The 24,636-nt window shown below is 41.2% G+C and overlaps 1 protein-coding gene across 8 annotated transcripts in view; it reads left to right on the forward strand.

Moving 5' to 3' along the window:
- Positions 1-24,636, forward strand: part of AKAP13 (A-kinase anchoring protein 13) — a 222,893-nt gene that overhangs the window by 159,952 nt on the left and 38,305 nt on the right. For 5 of the 8 annotated variants that reach the window (XM_064456196.1, XM_064456197.1, XM_064456194.1 and 2 more), the window contains 6 exons: positions 1,096-1,232; positions 7,705-8,051; positions 11,147-11,200; positions 14,689-14,751; positions 17,176-17,359; positions 18,615-18,723. In XM_064456196.1, the coding sequence (XP_064312266.1) occupies positions 1,096-1,232; positions 7,705-8,051; positions 11,147-11,200; positions 14,689-14,751; positions 17,176-17,359; positions 18,615-18,723 (894 nt within the window). The remainder of the gene's footprint in view (positions 1-1,095; positions 1,233-7,704; positions 8,052-11,146; positions 11,201-14,688; positions 14,752-17,175; positions 17,360-18,614; positions 18,724-24,636) is intronic. The other 3 variants (XM_064456199.1, XM_064456200.1, XM_064456198.1) reach the window with 2 other exon arrangements.

Below are 24,636 nucleotides of genomic sequence, written 5' to 3' on the forward strand. Positions count from 1 at the left end.
TAATTCCCCCAACAGTGGCTTGCTCCCCTCAGCTGGGCTGTGGCTGGCACGTTTCATAGCTGCTCTCAGGAGCAGGTTAAAGATGGGGAAGGGAAAAAGGTGGTTGTCATTGTGTTGATATGTAAGGTTGATGTAGCCAGGGATGGAGTTAGTCAGGTGTAATTAAAGGGTGAACCAATATTTTATTGTCCTGGCTCCTCTCCAGGGAGCGAAGCATGTTTTGAATCTGTTTAGTTAAAGCGAGTTGCAAAATAACACCTTTCTCTTTTTTAAAAATACTAATAATCAGAAAATATTTTGAGCTGGGAGAAAAGAATGTTCACTTATTGCCAAAATTGTCGTTAATACTTTGCCTGAAGGCTGAACAAATGAAATGATATACAGGCATTACTGATGCAAATACATGTCTGTTAAGGTTTTTGGAAAGGAAGGGCTTTCTCGGTGGCTGTAGTCTATATTTGCGTTGCTCATCACCCTGATACAAACAGCTGGAAGCATTTTAGGAAGGATAGATGCAATATGCTTATGTATCAATGTCAGGAGTTACGAAAGCTTCAGAATTTAAAAAGACACTGCATTTTTGAATCTTAAAAAAGTAAAGCTGGCCATAGAAGTCATACCAGTGTTTTTTTCAGGGAGAAGTATAAAAGAAGGAATGAAATAGTATTTCCCTCTAAATAGGCATTTAGAGAGAATCGATTGGATTTAATTGAGAAAGAAAGCAAATATCAAGTTATATTTCTACATCTGTTGAATATGAATCTAATTTTGCAGTTGCTGCAATCGATGTGAAACATCCTGTTATGCTTAGTGTGGGGTACCTGATATATAGCATATTTATCAGCACCTCAAGCTACAAGCATATATGGCTGTTTAATGCAGAATTTCTGTTCGTACCGTGTACTCTGATGCATTAAAAAGGCGTTTCAAACTCTCGAATAAATTCCTTTAAAATCTGCAGGCACGGTTTTGGGAGGTGAACACAATTTATAAAGCTGTGTTTACTGTTGCTTTTAAATCCTTGAATGTACTGCGTGTATGCGTAGATGCTTCAGAAAGCATCAGACCGTAACCCTTTCTGCTTTGCTCCCGCAGAATGTGAGAATTTCTTGGAGGATGGGCTGAGTAGCGTCTGTGCCTCGTCACAGGGTGTCCTTAAAAGAGAGTCCGGGAGCGAGTCTGACCTCTTCCCCTTGCCTGGTGATGGGATGGAAGACCTTGTCTTTGGAAAGGTAGGAAAGCCTGGTTGGGGTATGGCTCAAAACGCTCCAAGGCCTGATTCGATAAACCTGTACTGCAAACACAGATCATCTTGGTCTCAGTGGTGAGTTAGAAACCTGGAAGCAATTATCCTGGAATGGAATAGATGGGAAGGATCTGGTCCTCTCTTCGGATGCAGCAACATGAGGGATGTATTTACTTGCAGCAGAATTCCAAAAACCATGCAGCCCCCAGTGTTAAAAAGATGAAAGTAATTTTGACTGTCCAAAAGTAAATCAGGCACTAGAGGAACAGTTGAAAAGGTGGGTTTTCTTGCAAGGTCATTAACATTGCACAGATGGCATGAAAACTATCTTTAACTCATGTAACAAAGAGCTTTTCTCCAGTAGACAATGACCTCGGTGCTGACACCTTCAGAATCATATACTGTAATTCTCAGAGAAACCAATGTTTTTCTGTAAATTCAGTGTGACTCTCTGGAGAGGAAGGAAACACTCTAAGTACTTAAGGCCAATTCCAATGAATAGTTTTGTTGCCTAGGCGACATACCTCCGATGCCTTTTTGCATGCAAGTAGAAGGAAAATGTTTTCATGTTTGCTTAAAATCAACAACAGAAGTCATTACTAACCTCAGTCATCCCTGTGCCCTTTGTGTTGCTCACAGCAGAGGAGGAGTAGGTGAGATGTGAGATAGAGAGTAGCCTCCTGCTCAGGGGATGCCTTGATCCAGCGTCAGTCTTCTGCCGTTTGCAGCAGAGCAACCTGAATTTATTCAGAGGGTGATTAGGTTTTCCTTTTTAAGAATTATCTTGCTGGTAATTGATATTCTTATTAGCATAAGTAGAGTGTGAGAAAGCACCCAGAAAGAAGAGTGATGCAAAATCAAAGAGGATGTCAACCTTCCTCAGAGCAGCCATCACGTTGGTCTCGGCTCCATGAAATAACCTGCTTAGGTTCAGCTCCAGCTTACCTGTATGAGCAGGCACAATTCCTGCTCTGAAAAACTAAGCTTTTGGAATAGGTTTCACGCTTGCTTTCAGAGAAATATATTTAATGAAACAAAATTCTGTTTTCTTTAAATCAAATCAAATGATGGTGAATATTTTCCAGCGGGACGGGAAACACCACAGCCCGGGTTAAGTGATCTCATGTGCTATAAATGAACAATAAAGTCATCCTTAATGCATGTGGTAGGGCACAGAGCTCACCAGCCTTACCCTTTCCCATCTTACTCTAAGTGATGCGGGACCCTGGATTGTGAGAACATAAGGTTGTTTAGCAGAGCAGAAGACTGTCTTCAATTTTCTCACGTAGAGCGGCACAAATTTTGACAGCCGACTGCCATTTGAGCCTGATTTAATGCTTGTATGGGGATGCATGGAAGAAGAATGCTGTGGGAACACAGTAAATTTTCTGTTGTACAGAATTTTAGCTTTTTCCCTTTCTTATGTGGAAAGTTTCATTCTCCAAATGTGAGAAAGAAAAATTAAAACTTAAAAAGAATAGGTAGTGCAATGTAGTAGGGATGCTGCAGGGAAAAGGAGGTGGTGGTGGGGAAGGCAGATCTTCAATTGCCAGTGGAGAGCAAGCAGAGGGAGGAAATTATTTTCTTTGTAGAAAGGGAATTTCTTAGTTTGGCAGCCTTTGCATTGTTCTCATTATGCAGTGGACTGCAGACTTCATCTACAAATGGGTTCAAAAGGTTCCTGAGTTGAGTTTAGGAAGTTATTCAGAGCTAATCTCACCCTCAGTTGCTTTTTTTGTCTCTGCTTTGCTGACTAACTCAATTTCATGTCTCCTTTCTCAAAATTTATCTGAGTACCTTTTCTACAGTTAAAGTTACTTCTAGAAGGACCAGAGACACTAGTTTAGTCATGCGAGCTCATTCCTTAATTCAGTATTTTTCCTTTTAGGCTACTGAGCCCAGCTGGTAAAAAAGCTAGTTATTTTAGTGGTTATTAAAAATATATCAGTGCTGGATATAATCTTTCTTCTGCAAAATATTATAAGATGCATGTCTCGGTTGTAGTTGGCTAGTTATAAGCCTATTAAATAGTAAAATTTCCATATCAAATTGGGAAGAGAAAGAACATGGTTATGAACAAAAAGAGGATCTCGAACCTCTCAGTGTCATGATGATTGTTGTTACTACTAGTCCTGTTCTTGTTTCCCTTTTGTGTGGAGCAACAGCTGAACTTCCATCTATTAGGGTTGTTTTCATTGTATAAATCACTCCTCCTCTGTTAACTGCTTAATACATTAAAAGGAATTTAGGAAGAACAAGCCATTGTCTGGCCAGGGTCTTCAGGCTGCTTCCATAGCCATCACTTGAAATTACAGATTTTAAGCCCTGGTTCTGTCCCAGGACCATGAAGGATCGGGGTCTGTGGAGTCACAAAATCTGTAGGTACCTTAAACTGTCCCTGGTGTTTGGTGCATGCTCTTGTTGCCGCCTCCTGTGCTTGTCTCTTTTTTTTTTTTTTATTTTGCTCTGAAGGACACGCGCTGAGCTGTGTAACATGAGCTGCCGAGTTCAGAGAGCTTTAGCGCTAAAACCTGACTTGATTTTTCAAAAAGACTTCAGAGGCTGTCGCTAAAATCCAGAAATTGCTTCCAATGTGAGGTCTAAGGCTTCAGCAAAATGTTATTTTTTTGCGTCAGCGCTTCATTCCCATGTCCTCATCATCCTGCTTTTCCTTCTCCGTCTCAGACAGCCATCTGGGCAGGCTTTGCAACACCCTCCTTCTTCAATGATTAATGCTGCATAAGGTCATTTCTCACAATCATCTGGCAGCGTCCTGGGGTGTAGCCCATATGCTTTGCTCATCTTAACTTTTAACCTGCCACTGAAATTCAGCGTTACTGGGAAGTTTTTTAATGTGCCTCTTGGGGAAATGATTCAGACGAAAGGCCCTTGGGAAGTCAGGAACCCATAGGTCATTGTCAAAGGAAGGGGTTGCAACTCAACCCCTTGAATTTTAAGTTTAATTTCTGCCTTTGTTTTAGTTTGCTCAAGGAAATACACAAATACCTAAATATTTTTTATTTATTTTTTCAGAATTATTGTTTCTCTTACAACTAAAAAAAACAGGCAACACAAAAACCCAACCACCATGTAAAAAAAACCCAAAGGAATAAAAGTTTGAAGAGGCGTTTTCACCAGGGGAAGACTCCTCCACTCCAAATCATAAAGATGATAAATTATAAATAGGCCATTCATTTTAGGGAGCCTGGAGCCATAGGCATATCCAAATAGAAGAGGACTCTGCTGGGTTATATATGGAGCCAACCCAACATGTTGACTCCTTTACTGTAATAGTATGCCAGATAAACTTCAGGATGCCAGGGCTTAATTTTTTAAATCTTTTCATCTTAAAAACTGTAACACTGTAAATAATGCTTCACGTGGAAGATCAGGGGACAGAGTAATTTGTGTCTCAGCACTTCACATGTTGTCATCACAAAAATGATCAAAAGAGCATTTTAATTCCACTTATCAGGCCCTCCTACAGATGGAGGGATTTAGTTGAAGAAGTTATCTTACACCCCCACCACCCTAGTAATTTCCCTTATCCCTATTCCTGAAGAAGTTCATATGTTCTTTCTCAGAAAACTCACTCTTTGTGCCTTATATAATTTTTTTCTTGCTAGCTTCTCACCAAGTGTTTCTGAGAGCAAAGAAAATGCTCGTTGGTGCATGTCTGTAAAGGCTCTTTTCAGCCCTGAGTTCTGTGGTCACAGTTAAGGGTTGAATTCATTGAGGTGTAATGCAGCAAGCTTAACTTGAAGAAAATTAATATTTCATTTATGTTGCATTTTTTTCTGTAGGAAAAGAACACATTAGAGAACCATTTCTGTTCTGAAAATGGGGTAATTTCTTACTCAGATAGGATTAAAGAGCAATGCATATTGACTGGCACTTGGCCAGACAGCTGATTTCTTGCAGAGGTGGCTGCAATATAGATGTTTCTTGGATGTGTCAGCCACACTTGGCATTTTGCAGGCAGAGTCCTTGTCTTTCATATTAACTGTTTTGCTTCGTTTAAAAAAAAATAAATAAATTAAGAATTTATTATTGTGTTCTGTAGTCAGTCTGATGCTCAAGGTAAAAGTTAAAATGGACCAAACATATTTCAGATTTTTCAAGTATCTCTTTGAACTGCACTTTACAGTAGAAACCCTCAGTCTTCCCTGCTAGGGAAACGGTCTTTGTTCAGCATTTTAAACTGGAGCATTAGTCTCACCTGGGAAATAAAAATTCCTCTTTTACTTTAATTCCTCCCTATATAGTTTGATGTTCTGCACTACTGTTGCTAGATTTGCATCAAAGTTTAATGTTTCCAAACTGTCCCATCCTTCCACTGTACAGCTGGCGGGTAGTGCTCTCTCCCCTGCTGTGCTGTCCTAATGTCTAACAGTATTTTCCTGTGTCTCAGAAAGGCAAAGCAGAGTTTCCTCTACTGAAGGAGTATTAGCCACATAATGACTACTTAATTTGTCTGAATTTGAGCAATTCAGTAAGCTCTCATCATGACTCACACAAATATCAGATTATCTTGAGTAACGCCAAACGTCGTCAAAATCTTTACAGGGCATCCATTTCAGTTCTCTCTTGTTTTAGCCCACGCTTCCCATTTAAATGTGTCAAATCCAATAATTTACATTACAGTATAAGTTTACTATTAAAGTATTTACACAAATTCACCATTAATATTTGACATTCCTTACCACGAAATGAATGCTTTTGGAGGGATATATTTTAGTATTTTTTTACTATTTTGTGTTTAAAAAGTATATTGTACGTTGGTGTTGTGCTGTGGGTGCTGTCTTTTTTTTTTTTCTTCTATTTGATGGATGGGAGAGGGAAAATAGTGTGACAGCATTTATTTAAACCACCTTAGGAACATTATTGTGTACCTGTTAAACTGAAACAACAGTAAAAAATAGCCAGACTTGAAACAGGGCTTTCCTTAAATAGTAAAATATTTGATTAGAATACTTTTTGCACATCTCAGTTTCTTTTTATTCAGTTTAACAAGAAGCTTTCAGCTTACAATGTGCGCCCATCAAAAAAAGCTCAGAAAAGCGTGTGTCTGATGCATTTAACACTCCTGGGCTTGAACAAAGTCAGGGCGGTGGGATCCGAGGTGAGGAGTGCCGTGGGGCAGCGCCGCTCCCCTTTATCCTGTCCCACGTGAGATTTGATGCCCGTCTCTCCCCTCTGAGAATGGGATTTTGTAGCCCGTTGTCTTCTGCCAAAAGAGACCCGACAGCCTGCAGCTCCTTGAGCGCTCAGCTTCTGCCGAGACCCACCGAGCCTGCTATTTGAAGACAATTAACTGCTGTGGCTTTGCTGAATAGTCTATTATATGTGATCTGACAGATCATTCTGCCTATTATTATTTTAAATGATACAGTGCAGGGCTTTGTAGGAGAATAAATTGAAACTTCCCACGTCAGTCCCTCAGGGCAAACACTATTTCAGACTGAAGGTGATGTCAGAAAGATGCTTGTGTTTTGTTTTTTTTATGCTAGCCACGGGGAACAGAATATGCTTAGGCTCTTCTCAGGCTGTACGGTCAGCATGTGGCCTTTGGCCAAAGAGAACCAGTTTGGCTTCCACTTAGTGCTTTGGGAGCAAACTAAACCAAAAAATTGCAGCATGACTCGAGACCCGTAATACAGGGCGGCTGATCCTGTGGAACGATATTTTTCAATTACAGTTGGATTTGAAAAATGCTGCAAACCCTGGCATTAACTCTCTGCTTAATGGAAAGTAGTGGGGGATGGGGATTTCAGCTTTTCTTTTTTCTGTTTTCTGCTACTGTGTAATTGTCCCTTTAGTGCTGCATGATGTAGTGGAACAGCGTGTTGCCCTTGAGCTCTCGTGGCTGAGCGCTACAAACCCATCCCCGGTCCCAAAGGAGAGGCTGGAGTTTGTCGTCAGGAGTCAGGATGACCCAGTTCCCCATTGATCGCTCTGTCATTAACCTGGTAAACCTGTGGCAGTTTTACGGCGCCTTGACCGATAACAGGTTCAGCCAGAAATGCTGAGAGGAGCAGGGTTTGCTGCGCAGGATAAAACGTGGAATCGGGGAGAGGAAGGCAGGCAGGGGACCCGAGCTGGGAGCCCAGGGTTATGGCAACCGGGGACTTGCGAGGTGGAAGAGGTTGCACTGTAGGGGATTTCAGCCTCTTTTGGAACCAGAGCCAAAGTCTCACTTCTGTGATAGCTAATTTCCGTCATGCTGTCAGCTAGGAAGTCTCTCAGCCTGTACGAAATATAAAATATTTGCATTTATTTAAAATGTTAAATGTATTAACTTCACTGGAAGTGTTCAAGGTCAGGCTGGGTGGGGCTTTGAGCAACCCCATCTAGTGAACCGAGGTCTCTGCCCATGGCAGGGGGTTTGGAGTAGGTGGTCTTTGAAGGTCCATTCTATAATTCCACTTTAATATGGTTTTGATTTTTCTTATCCACAGCAGCCTGAGGAGGAGCAGTCTGCATGTGATGTCACCAGCTCCAGTTCCTCTGCCGATGACACCATGTCCCTGGAGAGGAACTCATCCCTGGGCAGTGACATATTCCTTCCCTTCCCGCCGATGGTGAACTTCGTCCAGCCCAAGGACAGGCACAGCCTGGATGGCAGCTGCACAAACATGGTGGCCGCAGAGGGAGGAGAGAAGGAAGAGGAGCTGGACAGTATCACGGATGTGCCCACCCATTCCTCCATCTTACGAAACTCCATGCGGCCACTGTCACCTTTCCGTCGACACAGTTGGGGGCCAGGGAAGAATGCCAGCAATGAAGCAGAAATAAATCAGAGGAGGTGAGTGAAGAGCTGCTTTGATTTACTTTGTACCCACTCATGCATATTTATCTAAGCTTTGGGCTCACACGATAAAACAGAGAACTGAGGATGTCATTCTGATTATTCCTTTCTCACTCAACAGGGTCAAGAAAATCTCCTAACGATTGTTTGTTTTTTTTTTAAATTAACTTTCAGGATTAAAGTACTTAATACCTACAGTACACTTGAGCGTTCCAGAGCGAATGGATATACCTTGGGACAGGTCTTTCATTTGAACCATCACCACACCTTTCTATACAAAGGGCTTTGTTAAAGGAGTTATTGGAGTGTTAAATCTCTCACAAAAAAAAAAAACCATGACCATTATTTCTGTGATTCTATTAAAGATAGCATGGGCACCAGAGGTTTTTAAATTTTTGGAGGCTCCTCATTTGGCATAGTGGTGAGATGGGTAGTCGCTGTTTCACGGAATTGGTTCCACCTCAGTCTCTGCTCAGTAAATCCCATCTAACTTGCCCCAGAAGATTTGAAAGGGAAGTTTTGGCTCTTTCAGAAGGTACAACAGGGAGAGGTGTAACATGTAAATGCTGGTGCCAAGTGACTGTGGGAGGAAAAGGTGCTCAGCCCCACATCTGAGTGGGCAAAAAGATGAAATAAAGGAAAACGCATACGAATAAAGTAGTTGGTGTAAGGTTCCTGCCGTTCTCTGCACCGTTCAGCTTCTGGTCTGCTGGACACTTGGGGTCAAACCCCGTGTGTTCTGAAAGCACTGCAGGTTTGGCCAGTGTTTTTAATGCATTTAATGCTTCCCAGAGCAGGAGTGGCCAATTATTTTAGCAGGGTCAGGGTGCCGTATCCTCCCACCCCTCCGGCGTAGACTTGCGGCTTACAGAGGCTGCAAGCCCAGGCGTACAGTGCAGTGCTCCCCAGGCTGCCTGCTGCCATCTTCATGGCCACAGGTCTGCTTTTAAGATAAGCAGAGCCATTGCATTTGGTGATGCCATTAAATTAAAACTGGCCACTCTTAACAGGTTCCTGGTAAATTGTTACTGTCCCATTTGGATAATCCAGTGAGAGGCAGCTGCCTCCCATCCGAAATGTATGTGTCCTTTACGCCTTAGAAGCTGTCAGTATCACTAAAGGAATATCATAGACCCTTCAGATTTTAAAGCCAAAGTTGAAAAAAGTTCAGGACCCTCTGAGTATTAAGGGGTGAAAAATTTGTGAGTATTAATATTGTTGTTGTTTACCACTGCCACCTTTTTTGGCTTCATTCCTGGTCCCCAGGTAATATTTAAATAAATTAAGTAATACCTACCTTTTTAAAGCTACAAAAGAGTCAGCATAACATATACGTGCAGGTTTATGACAGAATGAGTCCATAAGCTCATAAACTCATTTGGAAAGATCTATTTTCACATGTAGGACCTGTTATGTAAGGATTTCTGAGGGTAATAAACTGCATAGCTGGCGATTACTGCTAACACTTAACAGATGGGGTTAAGTTCTCCTGCGTCAGACTTTGGAGGCCATTTCTGATATGGGAAAATACATTCGTTGTAAATGTAAGAAAATTTGAGTTAAAGGAACAGTAATTATTCTCATATGTTCTAAGATATAGCTGCCACTACATAAGGATAGCAGTCACATAGGTTAATTAAAAAGGAAAAGCTGGGTGGGTCTCTGCTGCTGATTTGGTTCCTGTTTGGTTTTATGTTTCTCTTACACAGGAATTTGGATTATTTGGGGGGTTTTAGGGTTTTTTTTCTTTTTTCTTTTCATACGTGGCTGTTGTGATGTTGAGATTCTGGTTGCTTAGTGAGCAACAACAAATACTGAGGAAGTGAAGCCCAAACCAAGTTACTTTCGTACAAATCAGTTAAATTCAGGGTGTTTGCCTCTTCATTTATTTCCCATGCAGTAGACAGTTCCATTTAAAGGGGAAAAGCCTTATTGTGACTTGCCTTTTGCAAACCTTCAAGTAACAGCGCAAGCCTTAGCTAAGGCTTGTCCTGCTGAGGGGCAGGACCTGTGCTGCTCCTACCGCCTGCCACCCCTTGTCCTCTGCTACCCTCTGCTCCTCTGGCCACCCATGGCACTACTTTGCTCGTAGGTGAGCAGGTGGCACTCACTAAATGAGCAGAAAATGAACCAAATAAAGTGTAATTGCCACCAAAACCAACCCAAGGATTAGAACTGGGCTGTGCAGCCGGGAAGAGGAATGGGCTGTCAGGCTGCATGGTCAGATGAGCTGTAAGAGGCGCCTCCTGTCCTGGTAAAGGCTCACATCCTGTCCAGCCCCATCCACAGCAAAAATAGTCTTTCCCCTGATGGCAAAGGTAGCTAAGTCGAGCTTAAGTAGAGCTGCTGAAACAGGACCCAAAGAGCCTATGGAAAAAAAAAAAATCTTTTGTAAGATTTAGTCTTTTCCAGTGTTACGTGCTCTTTCTTTGTAAGAGGGTCGAGCATAAAAGTTTGTCACAGAAAAGATCAGAAAAAATGTCATCATCTTAAATAAAATGTGAAAACGTGCTCACTTCCCCTCTGCTGCCCCTCTCTCCTCAAATGAACTTTACAGATAAACTTCATGCCTATACTTTGCTATTAAAAATACAAAGAAAACGAACAAGGCTGCCACAAAAGGATGTTCATCCTTCCGTTAATTCCTGACATTCATAGCGGATTTGAAATGCCTGTCTTTCAACAATGATGCAGTGTGTTTAACGTTCAGTTCCGAGGAAAGAAACACCGGCATTTTTCACTGGTGGATTAAGCACTGCAAAACTGGAACTGGTGTTAATCACAGTCGCTAGCAGCTTCTGTCAGATAGTTTGTGCTTATCTAAACTTTAAACTGACCTGGCTTTAGGAGCAGCTAAATTGCAACGTGGTCAATACCCGTGAAACCTTTCTGCACTAAAAAAAACCCCAAACTTATTTGTAAAAGAGAGAGGAAAAGAGAGGCTCATGACTTCCTTTAGTATTTAATTTTGTGTTTTCTCTGTACATCCATTCCCTCTGTTGTTCATTTGTTGGGGGTATTATTCCTTCAGCTGCCATTTGTTCATTTTTTTCCATTCAAGCTGCTGATCACTCTCCATGATTCATTTTCAGTTCAATGCGAGTTCTGGGGGATGGTATAAAGAAGCCTCCCATTCATAGGAGAAGGTACAAAGCCAACTAATGTGACTAACCATTTTGTGTTGAATGTGTACTAACTCCATACTGTCATGTTAGTAAACCTCTAGTACCTCTTGAAGCATTGGCGTTAGAGCTGTGCGTCCAGCTTGGCTGCTTTCCCTCCCCAGTGTGACCCAGGGCAGTTTTTCTGACCCACAGAGCACATGCTTAAGCCATGTTCTGCACGATGATTTGTTAATAACTTGGAGAAATCTCAAATATCAGAGATCTGTTGTGTAAGATTTGGAGTTGTATTAAAATAATTGTTTACCTGCGAGCATGTGTGTAATTTGGATTTAAAGCACGTCAGAGACTCCTGCCAAGACTCGCAGGAGGGGCACCTGGGGAGGGGATGCATCAGAAACAATCTCAGAGTTGGAGGATACTCTGCAGATGTACAGCTGGTTGAATTAAATGGCTTTAATTTTGCTCTTCTGCTGTTCTTTTAAAACCATCATCCTAAAAAGTAGAAAATAAGGGTTTTTTTTCTTTACTTCCCATGTGTGTTATTTTTTTCTTCTGTATAGCAAACTTTCAGTTCCTCATCCATCATGCAGATACGCATTTTTCACTCACAAACTTTGCACTGTCTATTAACATATAAAATAGGACACTTAGTGTTTGACACAGCAGACATGTGGACTGTCCATACTTGTATGTTTTTAGGCTAAAAACAGAAGTTGTTTAACCTCTGCCCTTCAGTGGTTCAACCTCTTCTCATCTCCCACAGCCTGCCACCTCTCCTCCCATGGCAGGTTAACTCGGGATTCCGTTTCCCTTGAAATGGATGGGGTTATGGTGGGGGGCGGGGGGGAGGTGTAAAGAAGCTACCATATTTCCATGTACGGAAAACAGGTTGCCATGATGTTATTACCAAAAAGTCACCGTGCCTTGCCATGCATCAGCATAAATGAAGCTATATGAGCAGTGTTGTACAGTTTGGGAGAGAGCTGTTAAAAAATAATTTTAAAAAAGGCACAAGAAAGAACATGCTTTTTTACTTTTATGAAGCCTCTTCATTTGCATCACTGTGCTCTAGAGGAAGAAGGGCAGTGCTCATCATCTCGCCTCATGCAAATGAACATCTTCTTACCAGTTGTCTATTGGGGCTCCTCTGTAGGACCTGTGTTAGTATTTAGAGTCATAATATCCTGAGACACTGAGCTTACACACAGAACAAAGAAAATGCCTCAAATAGGCAACCTAAAATACCTAGTCATATCTGAAATGTGTGCTAATTCTTTCATAAGCGTTCTCTTTTATTTTTTTCTTTCCCTGGCCTCCCAGCTGTGTTGGTCTCATCCTCTCTAACCACAGTTGCAGAGCAACAGCCTGAAACCATTTCCAAGAGTTTATGCCCTCCCACAAGGCTGATGTACAGAATAGCTCATCTCCTCTCCCCAAGTCATCTTTACAGGGGTTTTGCATGCTCCACATTGATCTTATTCAGGTTTTATGGTGTTGCCAACAGATTGTGGGTGGCTCCCCAGCAGGATTTTAATTCTGTAAGACTCCTTTCCACAGCCCTTGTCAAAAGGTCGTCTTCCTTCTCTGAGACCTTCCACCACTTACAGGCTTCTTCCTACACACATGCGTAGCTCATCTCCTTCCTCCCCTCCCTCCACTCTTCTGCTTCCCTTCCCTGCAGTTTTAGCATTTGAGATTGTCACTATAACATGCCAATGATCAGGAACAGAGGCATCTTTTAAAGTGCATCATTTATTTAATGGAGAAAATCCTCTCCCCTTCAGCTGAAAGGTGACAACACAAGAATTACTGACTTTTGCAAACAAATCAACATAAGCATAGTTCCAAGGGTCCACCGAGCCCAGTAGTCTTGGGGCCACAAGCTAGTCTAGGGGGAAGCATCTGCGATACCTTCCTTGGGATAGTTCCTCAGCCTCCGTCTAGTTTCCACCGGGCAGTTTGTACTGACCTGCTCGGAGGCTGAACCCAAGCCTGAGAGTGCAGACTGAGATGTATGATGGAGATGGGTTTACTGTGGCCAGGACTGCGTCCTTTTATGATCCCAAGCAAGTATTTAGTCCCACCCCCATCCCTCACTAATACTTACATCTGCCACCGTAGTTTAGTTGGATGACGATGAAGTAGTACATGGAAATATCGGCATGTTATGGGAAGGTATGTCTTCATGAAGAATGCTTATGGTACTGTGGTGAGAGCTACTGGTGAAGCACACCTGGAGCTTTGGGGTGAAAAGCGCAGGTACTCAGGTGTATCCTCACCTAATTAATGTGCTTAATAAAACAGGTAGTGGTTATCTGAACTCCACCACTGAACACCAACCATCAAACCCTTACTGAATGTTTCCAGTGTTGTACTGTGTGTGGAAACTATACAAGGACTTGGCATGAGATGATGCAGCCAGGGCCTTTGTGCCTCTCTGAGGCTTCTGGCACTCACAGATCCTGGGCCAGGTGTGCTTAGACTTGTTCTGCCCTTTTCGTAGGCTCCTGGCCTGGAGCAAACCGTGCTCTGGCGATGTCCCCTCCTTGCACGGATCGCAGGCCCGGGGCTGGGGGCAGGATTTGCGCAGTGCTGCTCTGGCAGATCTGCCCTGATGCAAAATTCCCTTCAGACAGCGTACATTTCCTAGGCAGCTTTTCCAGGGTTTTAGGGATCCTTTATATGTCATAGCTGACAAGAGATTGATTTCTCTGTGTCTGCAAAACCTGCAATTGGGCTGTGATCTGACAGAGAAAAGGTAACAAAAGCAGTATTTAAAATAACAGCCGAAATATTTGCGTTCTGTATTTACATTTCTTATGTCTTTCATGAGGCAACTTGGGACTCTTTTGGGGTATGGGAGCTGAAAGGTTTTCTAGTCCAAGTACTGTTTGAAGGACTCTTGATTGAATCCCAAGTTAATAGTAAGGCGAGTCCGTTTTTTCTTCCAGCCTCTTTTACTGATTTGCTGTGCAGCACTTGAGTATAACGCTCTCCTCATTTTTCCCAAGTGTAGCCTGAGGTTATTCATACTTGTACGGAGGGGACCTAAATGTTTAAATATATGTAAGGGATTCTTTTTCTGATTTGGGGAGCAGAGGTACCAGGAAAATACTAATCATTACTAACACAATGGCCATGTGTGATTAATTCTGCAAAATTGGCTTTGTTGTGTTTCAGCCTTGTTTTCCCCAAAAACTTTTCTTCCCAAAAGGAGCAATTTCTCCAGTACATTGTATACTCACCGATGGGATCGGTTTGGGGGAAGCATGGGCTGGCCTGCTACCCGTTCGGTGGTAACCTCAGTCACTTGGGGCACTCTGGTGTGTTCTAGCAGCCAGAAATATATAGTAGCTACTGCATTATTTCTGAATTTGTTCGGGTTTGGGTGTTTTGTTGTTATGTTTTTTAAGATATGCAAGAGTGAGAGTCTTTTAACATTCCCCTGTTCCTTAACAGTCCAATAATCGCAGCCCTTTTCCTTTCTTTGCCTCTTTTGATGTTCCTAGTTTGAGCTGGTGTCCCTCTGGCGTACAGTTCGTTGCCATGATTCCTGACTTTACTTGTAGAAGGTATGGTATAAATAAGTGTGCAGCAGCAGCAAAGGAGCTCTGCAAACACCCTGTCGTGAGCTTTTTGCGCATCGCCTTTTCCTCTGCTGCTCTGGCTGAAGTGTGCACATGTTCTGCTTCGTCTGCTTTTTTAGCAATTAGTCTTGGGAATGGGTCTTCTGAACTGGGGTGCAGGTGAAGGTGGCAGCTGCTTTTCATTGGCCTCGAATGTTAAAAAGTTGCACCGTTGATTTGAGCTGCTCTGTTTGGTGATGATTTTAAGGCATGTTTTTTCCACAGCAATGATCATAATGATAATTGTGACAGCCAAAGAATTAAAAAAAGAGTTCATGTGATTCAGCACCGCTTTGTTCTGGATGGATCTCTTAAAGGATTATAAGGCTTGCGCTTTGTAAATTGAAAGATCTAGGTTTTTTTTCTAAGAGGCTAATCATGTAAAACTTTCTGTGAAAACCAATCTGATAGCCACAGATGAAAATTTCCCAGGCTCTTAAAGCTTGCATCTTCTGTAGAAAGTCCCCGAGTTGGGATTGGTGGTTGCAGGTAGATCTTTGCCTGATGTTGCCTGGAACCCAGTCTCCCAGATCTTCTAGCTTTGTAGCTTTCCTCTGGCAGTTCTTGCTGGTCGTGGGTAGAGCTATTGAATTCTTCTTCTGAAGACTAGATATTGAGAAAGAAGTTAATCTGTCCTTCCTGTTACAGATTTAATTACAGTTGGTCTGTATACCCCAACCAACAAATTACAGACCAGTATCACCCACTGATACATATTTTATGGGTAATATTTGCAGTTTTGAGTTGTTTGTGTCACAACAAGCTGATTTTTTTCTGTACTAGGTAACACCATTGTTATCACCTTGGGATGCAAGAAAAAAGTTCTTCTGCCCTAAACAATCAATAGAAATGGGACTGATTTCTCTTTGCATGTGTTTTAGAATAAACTTTGTAATGCCTGCTATGGATATACATGGTTGACTCAAAATCTTCCTAAAGCAGATTGAATTGTGAATGCCTCAACCAGTTGTCTTTCTCATTAACTACCATGAAAAAAGTCTTTAAAATTTTACTAAATCTTCTTACTTAAGGTTTATGGCAATTTTTATTTTGAAGATGCATATTTATCAGCCACTTAATGCTTCTAAAGGAATGTGGGACATTAATCGCTACTGTGCAAATCTACCTGAATTTAAAGCTGCTCCTGGTTGTTTAAATAATCTGTACAATTTGTAGGGTGTTCTCCCGTTCATTCGCTGTATGTCAGCTTGCTGGCCGCTTTAGATGTCACAGCTAGCCTCAAGTTGGGATATATATCCAGGGTAGGCCTTGCTTCAAGCTAGCAGGACTTTGTGTGCATAAAATCAAGTATTAGCCACAAAGCTGTGCTAGTTTATCAGGCGGTGAATCTGCAGAACTTACCCTGCAACCCAGACTCGCATTGCAGTTGATCTATCCATGATAGGGTTCGAGGAGCAGGAGGGTCAGAAGCAGAATATTGGAGCCAAGAAAGATCAGATGGAAATAGTTACATGCAAAAGAGGGACTGTTTTGTGTAGGTGAGAAGAGAGTCTACTAGTATGTTTTCAGTAGAGGTTGCTTTTTTTATCATGTCTGTCAGCAGCTGTCTCTACAGAGGTTGGCTAAACCTTTTATTACTACTAATTCTGCAAGCCAAAAGTTCGGTATTTTGTTTAGCTTTAAATTATTATGTCTGCCTCCATTGGGCAGACCTAGCTTCATCAGCAAATGATAAAATAGGGTTGATTGGCTGGTGGAGGCAATATATATTGAATTAAAAAAAAAAAAAAAGGAAAAAAAGAAGTCAGCTTTGGCAGAAGGAAGGACATTATTGGTGCTGAAACTTAGTGCAGTGGCAAGTGCTAAATAGATTCAGAGGATGTGTCTGCAGAGATGAACATTACACGCAGCCCAGAGCTGACTTTGTGATTGTTGGGAGGGGTGGTGGTCCAGGACAGGCAGCACTGTGCTGTACGAGGTAGTTTAATATGGGTGGCTTTATTTCCAGGGACAACCTAATAAAAAGCTAGCAAAAACAATATGTGGAAATATCAACATTTTCAGAAGAGTGCTTCTAGAATTTTCCTGTGCAGTGTTCAAGGAGGAAAAAAAAGAAGTGGGAAAGCCTATTGACCAAGAGTTTGAATGGTTGCTCTGAGCACGCAGTAACAACTGTGTCTCGTTAGAAGCAGAAAGATGCTGCTGTATGAGTTCTGAAGGAAACAGAAATCCCTCCACAGCTGTCTGCACTTGGTTATTGAGAGGTAACATGCTAAGGAGTAACATCAGCATTTCCCTGCACAGTTCAGTTAGTGACTGCGTTGTGTTTTACTCTCGAAGGTGCTATGTGCTGAAAGACACCAGTCCCTAAGGGTTTGTCAGGATCTAACCTCTATGGTTTCTCTTCAGTTACAGCCTAGAAGGCCTTGCTGGAGACTCTGGTGAGAACAAGAAGCCCTCTACAAACTTGGAGGCTTCTTCTCTGAGCTCCAAAGACCTCAGAGGGAGTCCGCTTGCCAGCAATCAGTGTGGGTCCCTGGTCTTGCTCACTGAAGACCTCGAGCAAAGGAAAATCAGAGACTATGATCACCAGGTAAAGCTGTCCAATTATTGTTAGATTTCTAGAATATGCTACATCAATGTTTTGAAGTAATTTTCCCAAGACGCAGTTTCACTGTGAAGGCTTCCACCCTCTATATGTAATATCATTAAAGTCTTCCATCTTCAACACAGAGGAATTTCCCCTATGTTAAATTTGCTGCTTGGTTCTTTGGGCAATGTCACTGATAGGTGAAGTCTTAGGGTGGAGAACAAGAAATTTTCCAGTTTTCTTCCACTGAGTGCACAAGCAATCATGGAAAACTTACTAACTTCTTAGCATGGATGTAGTGGTACTATCAGTTGCAGGTGTTGTAAGGCTTCCACAGTTTATGCTGCCTTTTTGCACACCTGAAATACACACAAGTACCAAGTAGTAATTTATCTGTTAAAGTTTTCAGGTTTGTTTTCATATTGTAGGAGGAAAATAAAGATTTTTTTTTTTTCCTTTCATAGGCTTAACCAGAATCAAAAGGCCCATTATTATAAGCAACAGTTAAGCAAAATGTTCATTGCATATTAAGAAAATGTTGAGTGATCTCTCTGGAGCAGAAGTCTATGATAGCTATTAAGGAGATATGGGCCATGATATTATGAGAGTGTCTGCTTAGTTTTATTAAAGAAGCAATTATAGTCTTAAATACTGTAAATACCCTGGATTTCCGAGTTTGATGTTTCAGCCATAGTATTTTCTGGGTTTATGCCAGTATCATTAGCCAGCCCATCTATTTACCTCATAGAGTCACCTGTACATCGAGGTAGTAAACGGGTCTTACAAGATCTGGCCTGTAAGAGCTGTTATGTCAAGACTCTCATATCCTCTCTGGCTTTGAGGAATGGCATTTTGGGGAACACACTAAGCATCAGATTTTTTTTACCCTGTTGAACCACAGTCTACTAATGCTGAGGAGTTGGAATGACTGCAGTAATTTCAGTGGCCATTAGACTGTTAACAATATCCACCTTGTAATATCTGGCAAGAAAATCAAGCAGCCAGAGTCTGTGTTGCATAATTAGTTGTCTTACACTTAAAAGACAAACCAAAATGTTGCATTTCACCTGAGACTCCAATTGCATTTTTCGTGGTCCTTGCATTTCTCACCTATTACCTTATACCAGGATTGTTCCAATTTTCCACTGTTTGAAAGCGAGAATTTCAGTAAACATGAGCACTGAACTGTAGTTTGTAGTTGGGATGGTGCTGTTGTGCTTGACATATTTGCTCAGCATGGTTATTTTCTGTTCTGCAGATGCGTCAGACATCGCAACCGCAAGGATTTAATTTCTGTTCTTCTGCTGTTTCATCTCCACTGACCAAATCTATGTCTCTAATGTCAATTAGTAAACCGGTGCTGGACAGTGAGTAACGCAATTTTCCCTTATCCTTATCCAGTCTGTTATCTGTATTAAGTATGTCTTGCTACTTCCCAAGGCAGAATTTGCTCGTACCTGCTCTTGCTTTCCTACACCATGTGAAATACATGTTTCACTGCTGCACAGATTTGTGAGTGGAAAGGGAGAACCATTCTGCGTAGTTCCATATTTTGTTCTTCCTGACGTATTCCTGGTATTTCCAGTTCTATTGGGTTTCTTGTTTTTTCTTAATTAGACTGCTGGTTCGAAAACTATGATTTATTGAGTTTGTTATTAAAAAAAAAAAGTTTGAATTTTGTATCCTTTCAGAAAGTCTTCCTTTGATGTCATGGTAAATTCAACTTCATATCTTATTTTCCTACTTCTCGATTTTTATTTTTTTTGAAAGTTGATATATGAAAACTTGAGAATCCATGTCTTGGTATCATTGGGGAAGTTGCTATTTTATTTTTAGTTCAATGTTTTGCGGCAGTTGGGTGTAATTTATTGAATCTCATTCCTGACAAAAATAAAAAAAGATGATTAGGTGAAATTTTTCAGTTTAGCTTAACTGAAGTGATAACAAGCACTTAATTTTTCAACTTGACTGAACTGATTCTTTCAGCTGGAAAAGTAGTTCAAAAGGCTGCAGCTGGATGTGCTTAGGAAAGGCTGTGTTACATATGTTTTCATTACATTAATTGCCAGCCAGAAACTGTATTGACATTTTAGATCACATCTTGTCAATCAGTGATGGACTCCGATCTTTTCCTCTTTATTAACATACTTCTTCCTTGCAAAGCTGAACAAGGGGAAGATGCTTTTAAGAAAGGCATTTTATTCACTTAGGAGGCTTGCTAGAGGAAGCTCACAGAGGTCATGCTTTGTAAAAGACATTTTTTAATTCTTTGCCATTGTTCTTCCATGATTAATAAGCATATGGCCTAATGGATATGTCCACCAGCAACGGTAACCAAAACGGTCAGATATGTCCCACAAAGAGACTGCTCGTGCTCTGTCTAATGGCGAACCCTCTTTTCTCCTTGGGCTCGTTATGTTTTGGGGTTTTTTAAGCAACCAATTTATTGACACTGCATCCACTTGCTAACCAAACACCATAAATAACTCGGCTAGCTCCCAGAAAACATGCTTTTGGTGGCAGAGAGAGCCTGGCCAGCTGTGGCTCATCTCCTTCTCCCTTGAGACTTTCAGGCCTATGGTGAGGGGTTAGGACAGCAGAGGATTTGTGCCTTCATCTTGGAATCGGACAATTTGCTGCTCCCCTCCTCTTCTTTGTCCTATGACCCATGTTAAAAATGCCATTGAGGCCTGAGCTGGTGGTAAACAGATTTGATTATCCCATCCTCTTCTAGAGTCGGCCTACCCACAATGATCTTGTAGAGAGAAGGAAAAGAGAAGGTGTAGTAAGCTTTCCAGAGGGCCTGTGGAAAAAATAGCAGGGTTAGTCATCTGCTTTGAGGCGGATGTTTGAGAGTTTTGGACACTGAAGTTAAAAATTACTAATGCTTCTGCAAGCTTTATTTTCTCAGTAGTTAATTTGCGACACCTCAGAAGGGCCTCATTTTTATAGGAAGGTGGTTTCTGAAGATCAGTGCGTTTGAAGCGGTTGATGTGAGCATCCAAAGGGATTACTTTCCTTGAAAATTTAGGTCACGGATTCTCTTCCCAACTCCAGCACTTTCCTGACTTTGGAAACTTCAGTAAATCATTCTTCCTCAGTCACTTTGAAAGAGGAAAAGTGTTACTCGAGTTGTGACCATAAGTACATGTGAAGCAGCCTAGTGCCTTTTACAAGTTCTCGGTGTATAAACTCCCTTGTATCACCTAGGTTTGACATTCATATTATTGCAGCAGAATACTTTAGAGTTATGCAAGAATAAATCCATGATTTCACGGAGGTGAATTCTAAGAAAACTTTAATTCTTCATTCCACTTGCATAATTTTGTGGTAGGTGTTTAAAAAAAATTCTCTGATCCCTGCAAATGTGTCTGAACGGGAAGAAAGCAACATGTTCTATGCAAAAGCTTTAAAAACTAAATGCAAATGACTAAACATATGGAGGGCTTCCTCTTATTTTTCCTGTTTACTGTCGTATGTACTGAGGCAGGAGCAATTTCCAAGAGTGAGTTTGTAGCCTGCACTCCATCTGATGTCTCAGATGTTCCAAGAGCTGCTGTGGCCATTCACAACTGTTAATCCTTCAGCATTTTATAGAGGGAGGTCACAAGAGCTGTTGGCTGGAGTGCTCGGAAGACTGCTTTAGGCTTTGGAATAGCAAATTTCCAGTGTGGAGCATTGTTATAAAGCCAGGAACTGCTATAAATAAAACCACTGAAATGGAAGTTGAATTGAACTGTGCTGGAGGAGGTGGTTCTATTTACAGTAAAGTATTATTGTTCATCTTGACTTTTTGTCTAAATAGACAGTAGACTACAGAAGAAAGAAAGAAGTGTTGCCTAGTCATGTTCTTCAGGCCTGGAATACTTGAACAACTCCTTTGAAAGGCAGTCTAGGCAAAATTAATGCATGAATCTTGCTAGGGATTCTTCAATTTAAATGCCTTTCATTGGGTCCCTGTAGGGTGGTTCTGCTTACGTTGGAAAAGTGTGCACATAATTTTAGTCGAATTCCCTCTAGGCATTTGGCATTTAAGACTAATGGCTGAAGGAAAATTTCAGAGAAGTTTGCTTTGCATTGCATTGGTTATTCCTCAGATAATATTTTTATATTCTGAATTTAGTTTGGGGGTATATCAGCAATACAAAAAATTGTACGTAGCTGGAAGGACATATTTTATTCAAAGAGAGTAATAATTGCTACTTCTTTCTCTTGGAAGTTTAGCCCTGATACTTAGGCTCTTTTCACTGTTGTGCAAGCGAACTGATTTAGTTGTGCCATGGAATGGCTTAAAACTGCCTGAATATATGCACTGAAGGTGTTTAATGTAGGACCCTTAGGTCAGACCTGTCCCGGGGCAGAGTTTCCCCAGGTCTGTTCGAGTTGTCTTTCCTGAGGATACACTGATGTTCCATGTGAGTGATGGGTATCCGGCAACCTGACATTGCTTAGGTCACAGCGCAGAGGTTTCCACCTGTGCTTGTACAATGAGAAGGTTTGGGAAATACAACCCCTGAGCATCTCCATCAGAGGCTGTGTAGCAATATCAGTTAAGGGTGGCTAGCTGGCTCCTACATCTCTTTTCAGAGAAGACTGTACTTATAAAGAATTCTTGCAAAGCTGCTGCTATGCAAGAGCCGCTCTTAAAAATAAACTATTTTTAAACAGGAATTACAGTAAACCCTTTTAATTTGCAAAGTTTGCAGACAAGGGCATGAACAAATAGCAGGGATTCCTGGAAAAGAGCATAGTACTGGAAGATAAATATAACTTCACAAATTGAAATAAGCAGAAGGCAGAGCAGTAACATGTCTGTGAAAAGATGACTGAACTTGTCATTATCCTACTGATAAGGGAAGATTTGATGTCACAGACTGCTGAATTTGGCACTGTGTTTGGTAGACTTCTTCCAGGCAGGAACAGGAGAGGGTGCAGAGAGGGGCTTTTCTCATGATTAGGCAGTTTCTTTAAAATAAGGACTGTGAGTTTTAAGAAGCTAGGAGAAAAGATGTTTGGCTTTTTCTGTTTTATTTTGGAGCAGAAATGAAAAGAAATTTAGGTCTCTCCATTTTAAAACTGGCAGCTTTTAAGGGCATAGCATTACCGAAATGGTGTTGGGGTTTTTTAGAGGTAGAAGTGGCAAGAACCTCCCTAGGTAGGTAAAGTCAACACTTCAGATAAAGTATCCTTCCTATACCCAGCAGCTTTGGTGTCATTTAACTGCAAAAAACACCCTTAAACAAATATCTTGAGTTGTTCTAGTCTGATTGTCTGTTAGTTATTTCAGTGAGGCAGATGCCTTTTGTCCAGAGATCCACTATGATGTTGGTATTTTGTTTGGGAAAATAACTGTTCACATGTAAGTCTTCATTAAGACCTCCTATAAGAAGATGATAGCAAAGATAAGAAAGTCCTTGAACCTCGACTTATGCATGCAGTGAGACCTGCATCCTCTGAAACCTGCATCGTCTGGAATTTGCACGTTCTTAATTCTTTGTTTCTGGTGCCTTTTCTGAAGCCAGCTGCTTTGCAGACATTTCCTTTGCTTTGGTTTTAGTTTGCTTTGGCCGCTTTCCTCTCCTTTTTATTATTAAATGCATTTTCAAGCATGCTCTAATGTCTGCTGTTAACCCACTTCTCAGCCCAGGGCCGGACTCGATCATCGAGGCGAATCTCCTTCTCCTTCAGCATCTCTCCACTCATTCCTAAGTCTAAAACTCTCTTTTCTATTGGCTCTTCTTCCAGTGATGATGAGGAGGAGTTGGATAGTAAGTAATCGTTTTCTGTGCATTGCAGCCATTATGGGTGGAAACAAAGGGAAATCTGGTTTTCTGCTTTAGACCTTGAAGTTTCACCTTTCAAACGTTGAACTAACCTTTCCATTGCATGATGTCTAACAGCATTATTTTAGACCTGTATCTGAGTACTAACTGATGAATAGTGAAGAATAAAAGGATTATAATCTAAAGATTATAATCTTGTATATCAGCACCCTCACGTCTCTTCCGGTTAGTTTTGGCCTGGATCCATTTGGCAAATATCATCATCTGCTGCTCTGACCAGTAATATAGTCATTACCTTTTATTAAAACCAAAATACTTGTCTTGAGACTGTTGCGGTGCATGGAGTCAACAGAAGAGGTAGTCCCTTGCCCTCCATAGGTGAGAGCAAGTCCATTGCTCAGTGGAAGTAGAAGAGGAGAGAAGCCCTGATTATAAAATTCTGAAAATCTTGGTTACAGCTTCTCAGTTCCCCTGCTGAGCAAAAAGCATACATTGCAGCCAAGCACCTTAAATCATCAAGGTGTTCGTATCTAGGTCCTGATATAATCAGAACAGTTTTGTTGGGAAACAGGCAAGTGTTACGTGGTAGCTTTTTTACCTCCTGCAAATTCCATTGCTAAAAGAAACCCAACTAAGACTGAAGATTGAATGAAAGTAATTTAGACACCTCTTGTTTTTTTAAGTAGGCTTATCAAAGATAATTGAAAACGCTTCCTATTTCGTAAGCATGTTTTATTAGACTGTTGAAATAAACCAGCAAGATAACTAATTAGAGAATTCAGGGCAGCTGCATTAGTTGGTTCAAAGCAAAGGTTTGCAAGGAAACTAGTCCACATCCCTTGTGTCCATACTGGGATGGGGGAAATTGCTTTCCAGTCCAACAGATTTTAGTTGCTTCCTGAATTTAAAAAAATCTCCATGCTGTCCATGTTGTAGGTATCTAAATTCTCCTCCTTTCCATTCCCAGTCTTCATCGTGGGTTTGTCCCTTCCTACAAGAAAGTCCTGTGCTCTTTCCAGGTGTGATACTACCCACTGCCATATTTAATTTTCTTCCTTTTTCCCCTTTGCTCTGTCCTTCTTTCTGCCTTTAGCAAAACCCACAATTCATGGTCCCCACAAAGTGAGCTGCAAACACACAGCTGTGCATTGTCATGCTCCCATGGTAAAAAGCACTGTTAGCTAAACTTCTTGGTGCATTTGTTTTTTTTAATTTTTTTTGTTGGTTTTTTTTTTTTAAGTGTCATTTTGTTTGTTTTAAGCATCTAATCAGTTAAGTAATTCCTAATAGTTCAGGTTAGGATATAGTAATTTCGGGGGGTATTTCTGTTAGCGAGTATTTATCTTCTCTCCCTCAACACTGCTGCTGTTACCAATATGCATTTAAAGTAATGTTGGCTATTGTCTCAAACAAAAATGTTGCTTTCTTTACATGTGTTTTATTCCCTCATATTTGAGGGTACTGTGGTGACCTTATATAAAGGTTGGTTTAGCTACA

The sequence above is a fragment of the Phalacrocorax carbo genome, chromosome 7 (genome assembly GCF_963921805.1).
Source record: "Phalacrocorax carbo chromosome 7, bPhaCar2.1, whole genome shotgun sequence".
Lineage (NCBI taxonomy): Eukaryota > Metazoa > Chordata > Aves > Suliformes > Phalacrocoracidae > Phalacrocorax > Phalacrocorax carbo.